The sequence below is a fragment of the Eretmochelys imbricata genome, chromosome 8 (assembly GCF_965152235.1).
Source record: "Eretmochelys imbricata isolate rEreImb1 chromosome 8, rEreImb1.hap1, whole genome shotgun sequence".
NCBI lineage: Eukaryota > Metazoa > Chordata > Testudines > Cheloniidae > Eretmochelys > Eretmochelys imbricata.
Window position 1 is genome coordinate 3,299,184 of NC_135579.1, and position 12,630 is coordinate 3,311,813.

A 12,630-nucleotide genomic window follows, 5' to 3' on the forward strand; every position below is an offset into this window, starting at 1 on the left:
TTACAGCAGGGTGGGCATGCAAGGAGGCTCCCCCAGCTTCTTGCACTCCATGCAGTGATGGGACATGAATGTAGGCTTTCTGTTCCACACAATGGGAGCCGTTCTCCAGGTGAATCGTCAGGGCACAGGACATCCCGAAGAAGGCAGGGTCATGCGCCCCCTTCACTCTGTTCTTTGATATTTGTATAGCAGTAGCTCCTAGCAGCCCCAGTCACAGACCAAGACCTGATTGTGCTGGGTGCTGTGCAAACACAGAGCAAGAAGATGGTCCCTGCTCCTAAGAGCTTAGCCAACAGAACCAGCCAAATGCCGCATGCTGCCCCCCAGGAAGAGGAAAAGCAGCGAGGATGCTCGCCTGGTGGAAGCTTTGCTTCCCTGACTTCAGCTGTTAAAAGCATTAAGTTTAAACCTTAAGTAAACCTTAAGTAAACTTAAACTTAAAAGCTTAAGGTTTTGCTGTTGACCTATGTTACTGCTAGAAAATGAAGAGTCCCTGATCAGGACTGGGGCTCCATGGGTGCTGTACAAACATAGACCCCGATCATTCAAATACTCATGCACATGCTTAACTTTTAGCCCCTAGTCACGTGCTTAAAATTCAATGCAGGTGTGTTTGCAGGACAAGAGCCACAGAGTCTATCTCATAAAGTTTATGCAGAAGTGAGCTCATTAGTTACTATGTGGTAATAAACCACAGTGTGAGCAAACGCCACGAGTACCAGCAGGGCTACAGTGGGCTTGTGTCTGAGGAACTAAAGAAGAGGAAGGGGCCTGCATTGAAGCAGAAGAAGCATAAGCTTGAAGCAAAGCTTTCAGTGGGACCCCACCACCCAGCTATGCAACCCACCAGTGGATTCTTCCTGGGCATCTGCCAATGGGGCCAAATGCTGCTTTTGGAGGGGCAGCCCCTGTTGATTCAAGTGGACTAACACCAGTGTAAACGAGAGCAGAATTTAACCGGGATCTTTTCCTCAGCAATAAGGGTGAGCTTTATTTGGCATTGCTCTGCAGCCCCTAAAGTAACTCTGCAACGTGAGGTGTGTTTCTGGCACTGGGAATACAAGAGACAGGGCTTCTCTAATGCTTCTAAAGCCTGCTCAGGTCTTTCAGATGATGATTTCTGCAGGGATCTGGGAAAGGCATTGGTCTTGTGCCGATTCCGTTATGGCTGCAATGCACCTTTCGGGGACCTGGGGAAGGAGTCTGCTGACCATACTATGCAGCGTCTATCAAAAGGGGCCACTGCTTCCCGGATAGTATTGGAAATACAGAGCTGTGCCTAAGTGACTGCACAGGGTGGGCTTGTGGGGGAGAGCTGTAGGGGAAATCAGGCAAAACGCCACAATGGCTCCCTAGTTTGCTTGAAAGGGGTCGCCTGGAAACTCTTGCTCTAGCAAGTAGCTTTTAAATGAAAATAACAGGCTTCTAATATATGAAATCTGGATACCGTGCCCAGCTCCCAGAGAGCATCCTGAATACAACCCCAGACTAGAACGAAAGAGCGTTCTATGACCATATCAATTATTTATGTTCTTTTACAGCTCTTTGCTATCGGCCACTCAGTTTGTTAAATAGGATGCGCTAGTTTCCCTCCCACACTGGGCCGTGCACGGAAGCACAGACCAAAATAGCTGGCCAGAAGAAGCCTCGGCCAGAGGTGGGTCCCAGCCTGGGCAGTTGGGGGAAGGGAATTCCTGCATGGGATGTGCTAAGGATCTGTTGCTCCCTGGCTTCCATTTGTATCATGGCAAACCCCTGCAGTGTCTCAAAGGCTGAAATGAAATTAAACCTGCATGAAGGAGATAAAAATAGGAGCTCTTAGCCTACTTGGAACACTGCTTGTTATGTACCAGCAGTGGTGTTACGGATTGTCTCTCTCCAATCTTCAGTATAATTTCAAACAGTCGGGATGAAATTCACCCCTGTGCAGAAGAACAGCAAAAGAAGAACAGCAATTCATCCCTTGCCTCACCTGCATCCCTTACCCCCTAATACAAATGGAGAAATTGAGGTTAATAAATTCTTACCCACTTCCCTGTGGGCTGTGGCCGAAAAGGCCCCAAGAACGATTATCTAAGGCGCATGGCTATATGATAAACAACATATTATTGATCATGGCTGGTATTTACAGAGGAGCCTAAGGAAATTAGGTGCCCAACTCTCATTGAAAGACCATGGGAGTTAGGATGCTTTGTTCTCCCAGACACCTTTGACATTCCCAGCCCCCATGTGACTGCATCCTGGAGAGGCTGTAGTTCTGTATTTATTGACTAGATTGGGTTGGAAAATGGTATTTTCTGTGCAGGGGAAAATGGAGAAAAACCCTTAAATTAACATTTCACTTGAAAATTTTCACATATTTTTTTTCATGAAGGGAAACAAAATGAAAAACATTGTTTTGGTTCAAAATGCACAGGCTTTTGGCTTGGGTTCCCTTCCCCTTTTTCCCAGTGGAAAATGGGGGCGGGGTCTGGGGAGAATGCCTCATTTCCTCAAAATGGAGGAAAAACCTAAGGAGGAAAATAACCCCAAAACCTCAAATTTCTGTTGATGAAAAAACCAAAACATTTTCTTGTTTTGTCAAAATGCCAATTTGTGATTCAGTTGATCAGCCTCTTGGTGCGCAATATTTTAGACAAAAAAAAGGTCAACAAGTTCTTGTATTAACTGGTAACATCATTTCCCTGTCTCAAGTATTTATCTAGCTTCCTTCCCCACAGTATCTGAGCACCTCACAATCACTAATGTGTTTATCCTCACAACACCCCTATTGTCCCCAGAGAACAGATGGGGAACAGAAACACTGAGAAGCTAAGGCCCAGACTGTCAAAGGATTTCAGTGAAAGTTAGTGGCTTTGGGCCTCAGTGACTTCCCCAAGATCGCACAGGTGGAGCAGGAAATTAAATGTTGGTTTTCTGGATCCTTGACAAACCACTGAACTATCCTTTCTCTCACTGCTTCTTATTTCAACAGTGGTCTTATAGTACTGAGCAGCAACCTCAGTTACATCTTAGAGCCGGTCCCCGATAGCCAGGATCAACACTTGATCTACAGATCAGAACATTTGAGGCTTCCCAAGGGGACTTGTGGATATCTGCATGGAGAAACAACAACCACACACTGGCTCAAGACATTGACAGGCCGGGCCACAGCACACCATCACAGAGTGAGTGCGTACCATGTAAGCTAGGGCACTAATGTGCAACATGCGGCAGGGTGTGGCTCATCCCCTGTGAGCAGGGTGATACTGCTGTCCTCCAAGAGCAGGGCTGTGGAAATGAAACCAAGGGGTTATAGTTCCTCCAAAAGGAAGACAGTGATTAGGAACTAGTGGCTGCTCAAGCAAACAAGTGTCCATGTGTAACGGGGGGCAGGGGCATCGTCAGTAAGGCAGCAATTGCCAGGCAAGAAAAATGATTAAACACAACTAACCTCCATGGTGCTCTGTCACAGGTGAAGCGGGAGGATTTGCAGTCTACGAAGTACGTGGAGCTGCTGCTTGTGGCTGATTTTGCAGAGGTAAGAGAAATACGCCATATTTACACCGGCTGAGAACTGGGTCCATGGCAAATCTCTCTAGCTGCAGAACAGGTAGAGTGCAGACAGTGGCAGGGGCAGCTTTCCCCTGCCATCACAGCTATCCCTGATGTGGAGGGACCCCGGCAGGGTGTACATAATGGGGTTCCACTTCCCTGTCCTCCTGGTCCCTCCCTGACTACTCCGAGAATACCCAGGAAAGATGCCGTTTGTTGCCAATAGGAGATGGAAACTGTGATACGGACAAGTGTCTAGGATTGAGGCCACCCACTTATTTCAAGTAGGCCACTGCACAGCCATCAGAGATGTAACTATTGCCTGTCACTACCAGTCTGCACTGACTACTAACAGTTACCCTGGATCTGAGGGGTGCGTGTACCTCAGAATGTGATCAAGCCAATTGCAACTACATTATGAGCAGTCAGCCACCATGAATTAATAAAAAAGAACACCACATAGTTAACTATTAATTGGAAAGCAGGCTTTTAGATACAAGGTCAAAATCTAGCTGGCAGTTTCTGCTAATCAGAGTGGGAGGAGGGGAAAGAAAAGTAAATAACCGAGACAGAAAGAAGGTAAGAGGATGGAAACCTTGAGTCTAGATGCCTCTGACATTAGAAGTTTATTGAAAGTTAGAAAAGTGAAGATCCAGTGGGGTCATTATGACCTATGTGTTTTGTAGAAGTTAGTTATAAAATGTCTAGATAAAAGAGTGTACTTTTGGAGCAGTCCTCTTAAGCCATCTTGAGAGAGGTTTTTTCTGACACCTTTTCTCTCTGGTGGGTGAGCAACTGGCCACTGCGAACCTGCTGTTAATTACTTAATACTGTTTCAGAGTTCAGGTAGATAGCTGGGATGTTCGAAACCTATCGCTTATGTCTCTGTGTGCTTAAATCTAATAAACTGCAGTTTAGATAGAGCTCGCTTACTTGCATTAATCTTTTTATCAGACAGAATTGCTGTGTTCCCATTGACTTATTCCTGAAGTGAAACAGTTACGTTACCCCTGCTGGGGTTCTGAAAACTCCGGGTAACACTAACCAGTGCCCTGAAGTGAAAAGGCTCCATATCTTATTAGCAGCCAGCATGCAGGAGTATTGATTCAGTTACACAGCTCCACGTTTAATGATGGCTCTTTACAGATTGTGATTTGGGGTTGTGGGGTTTCTCAGAGATAACCTGGTCCCCTAATTCTACTCCCTGTCTCTTCCCTAAAGAAATTCAGGTGATTAGCTATTCTCAGTTAGTATTTAATGGTGGAGGTAAAGAAAGCTCTTGCTGAGGTTTCAGATGCTGCGAATCTAAACTTTCTGTCGAAGCTGTTCAATACCATCCCAAACGTGACAATGTTTAATTGATCATTTAATTATCAGCATAGAGTGGAGTAGGGGGGTCAGCCCCATTCATAAAGTTACAATCTGATGCTAGAATTGCACAGCTCCTTCAGGGCTATTGGCTGTAACTTATTCTGAATGACACTAGAGAGGCAGATTCTGGGTGTTTCTCCTGAGTTAGGCACCAGGAAACTGCAGAGATTGTGAGAAAATGCAGCTTATTGAGGGATTACCAGATGTTCTTCACCCTTTCATTAGTCAAACCTTTGATGTGATCAATGCAAACTACCCATTCCTAAAAGAAAAAATGCCCCAGCTTTTCCAGTGAAAACACCCAGTCTGTTTTTAAAAGATCTTTTTGTAACTTGTTTTAAGTACATGAATCAAACATTATTTGCCAAGTTAATTCATTATTTATCACATGTTTTCAATGGGCCAAAAGTGTTTTAAATGAAGGAATGCAGCTATCATTTTTGTCCGGTAAGTGAGTTGTGTAAATAATCCTCTGTGATAAGTGCTGTGGTTGTGCTAATTATAGGCATGAAGTTACATTACCTTGTGCTTAACATGGCAAATTAGTCCACTCCTTACGTAACTGTCTGGCTAGGGGATTCTCACCTGGGATGTACATGCGTTGCTCTGTTCGATGACTAGCGTCACGGTGATATGATGCCGCCAGCTCAGAGCACGGGGAGAAGTGCTACGAGATCTAGACATGTGTAGCTCCTCCTATTGCAAATAGGGGTCTGGTGTATACACTGAAGAAGGACTCCTGGGCACCACATGTGCACTGACTGGGTTAGTCACTTCAGTATTTTCAGAATAACATGATCTGGTTAAATGTGTGTTATGCTCTTGTTTGTTTTTAAAGGATGTTGCTGATTTGTGCTCGTTTCATTCAGTTTCAGAAGAATAACTATGACCTTCAACTAACGAAGAATAAACTAGTGGCGGTTGCTAATTACGTAGATAAGGTGAGGCCAGGTGTGTAACCGGTGGGAAAGGAGCTGAAATCTCAGCGAAACACCATCACCTGAACTTCTTGTGCCAGAAAGAAAGCTTCCTTCTCGGCAAAGGGAATTCCCCTTTGGCTCCTTCTCCCTGATGACCTGGCACTGTGTAGACTGGACGGCATCCCCAGAACAGTTCCACTGAGCAGAGGCATTGGAGACAGGGAGCCGAGAGGGAATCCCCTTTCCTTACAGGGGTGTTAGCAAGAAAATATCAATGTGTTTTGAATTGGTTCTTCTCAAAGCTGTGTTATTGTGGATGACCTTCATCGCTTACAGCAAACTACAAGGAGGGAGAGCTCAGTGGTTTGAGCATTGGCCTGCTAAACCCAGGGTTGTGAGTTCAATCCTTGAGGGGGCCATTTAGGGATCTGGGGCAAAAATTGGGGATTGGCCCTGCTTTGAGCAGGGCGTTGGACTAGATGATCTCCTGAGGTTCCTTCCAACCCTGATATTCTATGATTCTTGAGCACCATTAGCCACAAAATGAAAGCACTACATCTGGCATCCAGCCCAGATTGTGCTTTGGAAGGGTTTTGTATTGGATGCTGACTGGGCTCTTCCCATCCCGGAGCTGAGGGTAGAACATGCTTCTAGGGAGACCCACTTTCCCTGAACTTATGGTTCTGTCTGATTGTACAAAAGTCACATATTTCGCATAGTTTATATTCACGGTTTAAAATGAGGAGAAAAATCAGCAGCAATCAGTTGATCGGCTCTTTCCTCTCTTCTCTGTGCATCTTCTAGTTTTACAAGTCCCTGAACATTCGGATTGCCCTGGTGGGGCTGGAGGTCTGGACTGACCGAAATAAGTGCGATGTATCCGAGAATTCACATTCCACCCTTTGGTCCTTCCTCGCTTGGAGGCGCAAGCTGCTAGCCCGCAAAAAACACGACAATGCCCAGTTAATCACGTATGTTGCTTTTCCTGGAATAACACAATCTCTCTGCCCAAGGGATCTAGGGACAAGGTGTGAAATCAGCAGGGATAAGGTTCTTGCTGGAACACATTCATGGGGCTGGAGCCTTAGAAAGGTGCATATCCCCAAGTGGTATGCAGTCACAGTACATGTGCATTGAAGCGGGGGACTGCCATTTCCATTATTTGCATAATACACATGCAAATTCTTGCGCATCTTTGCACGCACAATAGTGCACCCACTTTTCTGAAGATCTGGGCCGGAAGGCAAGATGTATAGTCTTCAGTGGGTGCAGATTGCAGGAGGCACTCAGCTAGTTGTGGGACAGGGCCTGTGTTAGCAAGTGCATCATTCTGCCTCTGACATGCTTGGTGCATCGGGCTGGGAGCAAGCTGGCTGATCAGAGTGATTCATCCTGTTGATCTGATTAGTGCCACTGGATACAGGGCCAGCAAGGTTGGCCTGTTAGAAGAACAATCTGCAGCAGCTCCCTAGTTCTGGCTCTTTCTCCAGTGAGAATTTCCCATTAGCAGGTAGTGGGAAGTGGACTGGGAACCAGTGAAAAGAAAATGCAGAGATACAACAGCTTTTCCGTGGGGTTTTTCACGGACGGATCCACCCTGTTTTTGATACTGTTCTGGGTGTCTGGTCAGACAGGATTCCCCAAGCCACCGCTTTCTTATAAGACCCTAAAAACTTGAAAGGGCAGTGTAGCGTTCCAGGTCACTGGGGAATCCTTAAATCAACGCACTGAGCTAGTGAGCCCTAGAATATGTCTGCACTGCATGGGTATTCACCCAGCACTCATTAAATTTCCAAAGTGTGGCCCCAGCATACAGTGGACTCAGGATACAGCCTGGGGTGGACTTTCAGAGGACAGTCTCTTGTGTGTTTGTTTCCAAGTCCAGGAAGTCAGTAGTCTGCTAGGAACATCACCAGGCCATTACAAGCAATCGGATTGGCTGCACAGTCCAGATGGCTTGATCATGGTGTCAGGTGAACTATTAGCTCTAGAAGAGGAATGGTGGAGCTGAAAAGCTAAACTATGAAGGTAGCAGGAAAGGTATTAACGAAGAAGCCATTTCCTTATGGTCTGATGTAAGTTCATAGGGCTACAGACACCACTGGTTTCTACAACACCTCAGACTATATCGCTGTCCCATTTCATTATTTCTCCGGATTGTTTTCAGTGGGATGTCATTCCAGGGCACCACAATCGGCTTAGCTCCGCTCATGGCCATGTGCTCCGATTTCCAATCTGGAGGGGTGAACATGGTAAGTTATTGCTAACCACTTATCAGGCAATTCCTGTGTGTAGCAAATACATGTGATAGCTGCCTCCCGGAAAACGCTTTTCCAGGTCGGTCTCCAGCATTCCCTTTCATAAAAGGTCAAAGACAACCCCAGGTAACAATTCTTCATGCATCAGTGAAAGGCTCTGGGTACCTCATTCATCCCGAGCACACACAGTCCTGACAAAACTTTGGTGGGGAGAAGATGGAGGTGGGAGTTGAATCTGGAGCATTTGTGCGTAGAAAACAAGACTTCAGTCTCGGGTGCCAGCAATCCAGCACATGGTGCCACCACTCCTGTCACGTAAGAGGTTACTGGGGCCTAACGATAAACAATATTCAATAAAACCAAATGTAAAGGCCTGTTATACAGCATTATGGCCCAGACAGACAGGCCGTGGGCAGTACAGACTGGTGCTCATTGCCAGCAGGCCACTTTGCAACAGACATCTGAAACAGACAGAGCTGAGCTGCAGCGTCCAGACCCCATCGTGCAGGCTGCTCTGGCTGAGCGTTTTGCTGCAGGCCCATCTTCCGCAGCAGAAAATGCACCTCCCTGCCCAGCCCTGCTGGGCGCGAGCGCTCGGCCGACGTGTCAGTGACACGCCGACCCTGCTTTTTGATTCCGACCAGGATCATTCCGACAACCCCATCGGCGTCGCCGCCACCATGGCCCATGAGATGGGTCACAACTTGGGCATGAGCCATGACTCGGCTGGCTGCTGTGCCGCCCATGCTGACGACGGAGGCTGCATCATGGCTGCTGCCACAGGGTGAGTCGCTCTCCCGTGATCCTCCCCGAGGGAAACAAAACCCGCTGCCCCCGGAGAACCCAGCGGGACCGGGATCATGGAGAAGGCAGCAGAGAGCCGGGTCCAGCGCTGGGTGTTGTCTGTAATAGGTTTACAGAGACACCGCTTCCGTGGCAACTTGGGTCACATGGCAGGGGCAGTTAGTTTAATTCCCAGCTTAAAGTAAACTGCCCCTCACCAAATGACCGACCCCAAAGGGGTCTGCCAAAGCATTCCTGCAGCATGCATCCTGCAGCATGCATCCTGATTTAGTTGCATGTGCTCTGTATGTAAAATACCCCTATGGGAGTTAGGCACTCTTACCTATACAGCAGCAGGGATCATACTCCCAGGCAATGTGGTAACCAAGGGCAAAGCGATTACCTGGGGGACTGTCAAAAGGCACAGCTACAGAGCCATGTTTCTAAGCTGACCTTTACCTGGGGTTGTCCTTGCCTGTTATGAGCTTCTTGTTAAGAGAACTCAGATCCACTTAATGTCAATTCACTGGGGGCAATTAACAGGTTAATGGTGTGAGAGCGTAGTTTTGCCCTGTAAGTGATGGTGTAGCAAATGGATTTGGTCCATGCTCCTCTGCTTCTATTTCAGGTGAGTGCTTACAAGTCTGTATTTCAAAGGAAAGGAACAGCAAGCCCTGAGGGGAAGAGGGAGGAAGAGCTAGAGTGTGAACACAGGGGGATTCCAGGGTTAATTTTTCATGGGTTCCGTGTTTCTTCAGACACATAAAAACCCTAGCTCTCCCCTCCTCCCTTAAAGCCACACACCCTCTTATTGCTGAAAAATTAACTCCTCAGGACTCCAGAAGAGTTTCTAGAAGTTCTAGAACTGGGCTCTGTGCTAATTAAAAACCCTAACGGACCCCCCACTCCTCACCACCTTCTTATTGAAACGAAACAAACCCATCATTTAACCAAGAACATCTGAAGTTGTTTAACCAAAGCCGATCTTTAAAACCCCTTGTTTTGATGTCATTGTCCTCAAACAAAGGAAGATATCAAGAGGGAAAGTGGCAGTACGTTGGCATGCGTGCACACACAAATGCAACATGATGTGCATGAGTCTAACATACACCCCAAAAGGAAATTAAAAAGCCATGTAGCAGAAAACATACTTAAACCCATTCCACTTGAGTAGGAGGTTGGAGCGGAGAGGGGGAATAAATCTTCCTATCAGTCAGATTCACAACCAATTATTCAGTGTCAAGTGTAAGGTTCTAAAAGTTACTCTCACAGTTCAGAAGAAGCCCTACTGAGTGGCTAAGGGGATATCTCCCTGGGGGCTATGTACGTGGAGTCTGGGTTTTAGTCTAATACTTTATATTAAGAAAACCTCTTGGATGGGGTGACAGCTGTGCCTTTTCCAGACTCTCCCACCTTGAATCCCCCACATGGGGAAAGAGCTGAAATCTAAACTCATTGTCCCATGTAACCTGGATACAAGACGGAATCTGACCCTGACCGTGACCACACAGGCCAAATTCACCCTTTGTGCAACTTCACTGCAGTGCTGGTGGGGGCCCAGCCCGCAGGGGAGGAGCAGTTCTACCTGTGTGTACACTTGCTCTGCTGCTTTATGCCTTAGATCTCCTCTAATGCGATGCTCTTCTGACCTGATCCGTGCACAGGCACCCATTCCCCAGGGTATTCAGCACGTGCAATAGGAAGGAGCTGGACAGGTACCTGCGGTCCGGCGGAGGGATCTGTCTCTCCAACATGCCAGACCCCAATACTTTATACGGCGGGAAGAGGTGTGGAAACGGTTACTTGGAAGATGGGGAGGAATGTGACTGCGGAGAAGTGGAGGTAACTCTCCTGTAGATCTAATTGTGTGAGGCTGAGATGGGAGAAAGTGATGCAGGTGCGAAGCGGCCGACAGGTACACAAACCCATGCTATGTGCTCAGCTTGTATAGGTGTAGGAGTCATGCATGTGTAAGGGACAATTAACATGGGTGCAGTGTCCATCAGATTGTAAAGCTCTTTAGGGCCGAGACCTTGTCTAACTGTATGTACAGCACCTAACGCAATGCATCCCTAATCCCGACAGGGGCCTCTGCGGGCTACCACAATACAAACAATAATGGTAACATGCATTTGTAACTTGCTAGCTAAATGGGTCATGTCCCCCTCTAGTGGCTGATGTACATAGAAGATAAGAGCCTACTACTGATATCCACTAATGAAGTGACTTCTTTAGCTCAGGTGACCGAAGTCTCTGCTTTTGATGCTGAAGATTTTAGGATTAATCCCTGCTGATGACCCCTTGAGGGAGTGGTTACACATTCAGCACTGCTTTTGGCAGAGGGCATGTGCAGAGAACGTCCAGCATGCATGCTTGTAGGAGGCATGTATGGAGAGAGCATGCAAGCTGGATGCTTGTATCTTTAGGAACTATACTAAGCTAAAGCACTTACCACGGAGCGTATTTTAAAAATCCACATGGACTGGTCAGCATTGGGAAGAGTATTTGCATGAGTGGAAGGATGGGAGTTCAGTGTAGAGAAGCCCTTTAGCTTAGTGGATAGAGCACTAGCTTGGCTTCTATTCCTGGTTCTGCCACTGGCCTGCTGGCTAACCCTGTGCAAATCACAGCGCCATTCTTTGCCTCAGTTTCCCAATCTGTAAAATGGGGATAATGATAATGGGGGTGAAGTGCTTGAGATCTACCAATGAGAAGTGCTACATAAGAGCTAGGTGTGAGTATTCTAGTTGCCATCTTAATGCAATCACTCCACCAACACAGCTCTAAAATATGGTTAAACTACATGGGTAGACTGGACACACCACAACATTTGCATTGAGTTCTAGATTTTAGATAGTCCAGGCGCCTCTGGTTTGACCTAATGCAAAGAGGGGGAGTCATTTGAAAAATTCAAAGCCAGAAGTAGGTTTGAAGCAGCCCCAAAGTTCAGGGATCTGGAATCCGCAATCGATTTGGATCCAGATCTAAATCAGAAAAAATGGGGGTAGGAGACTCACTGGCCTTTCTGACAGCCGTATGAGCCTCCTCTGCATTGCAGTTTGCCAGGCTCACTGTAATTATGTGCAGCTTCATCTCTGAACACGTCAGGTCACCTCCTTTCTTTCATTCTGTGCTTCCCTGTGTTATTCTCTCTGTGAGTAAGCAGAATGAGACGGAACCCTCCTGGGACTAGCAGCCCAGAGCCACCAGTTGAAATGCACACAGCGTGATCTGACCTTCCATTCGTTAGAAGGGATGTCAATAGCATACTACTGCCAGGACACACGCGGCTTAGCAGCAGTGCTGCGGCTAGAAGACAAGTGCGGGCCTTTCTGGAGGGGCCATTTGCACTGAACGTGCAGGGAGAGGAAGGAGGGCAGATACACTGTGTGCATCTTCAACAAGAATGGGATAAGCCCTGCCCTGGAAACTGGCCACGTGGGTGTTTCTAGCTCAGAACATCTGCCTCATAAACACCGCACGTCTCTTGCTCCTCTCTCTCAGGAGTGCAATAATCCCTGCTGCAACGCCATTGATTGCTCCCTGAAGCCTGGCGCCGAGTGTGCTCATGGAACCTGCTGTCACCAGTGCAAGGTGGGGCCCGTTGCATCTTCCCTGTACTAGGAAAGGAGAGAGGTTGGTCAGGGGGCTGTTAGAGCAGGGGAGTGGCTGAGGGGAAACTGAGGGAGAGAGGAGCATCCTCCCTCCAATGATTTGCAAAGACGTACGTAACACAGTCCTGAGCACTGTGTGGATTCTCCACC

At 47.3% G+C, this 12,630-nt stretch overlaps 1 protein-coding gene across 1 annotated transcript in view; it reads left to right on the forward strand.

Moving 5' to 3' along the window:
* The window catches only part of ADAM19 (ADAM metallopeptidase domain 19), a 52,368-nt gene that overhangs the window by 24,106 nt on the left and 15,632 nt on the right, over nucleotides 1-12,630 (forward strand). The window contains exons 6-13 of the mRNA XM_077824469.1: nucleotides 2,975-3,167; nucleotides 3,455-3,520; nucleotides 5,775-5,846; nucleotides 6,630-6,796; nucleotides 7,993-8,077; nucleotides 8,728-8,867; nucleotides 10,531-10,708; nucleotides 12,371-12,460. Of these exons, the coding sequence (XP_077680595.1) occupies nucleotides 2,975-3,167; nucleotides 3,455-3,520; nucleotides 5,775-5,846; nucleotides 6,630-6,796; nucleotides 7,993-8,077; nucleotides 8,728-8,867; nucleotides 10,531-10,708; nucleotides 12,371-12,460 (991 nt within the window). The remainder of the gene's footprint in view (nucleotides 1-2,974; nucleotides 3,168-3,454; nucleotides 3,521-5,774; nucleotides 5,847-6,629; nucleotides 6,797-7,992; nucleotides 8,078-8,727; nucleotides 8,868-10,530; nucleotides 10,709-12,370; nucleotides 12,461-12,630) is intronic.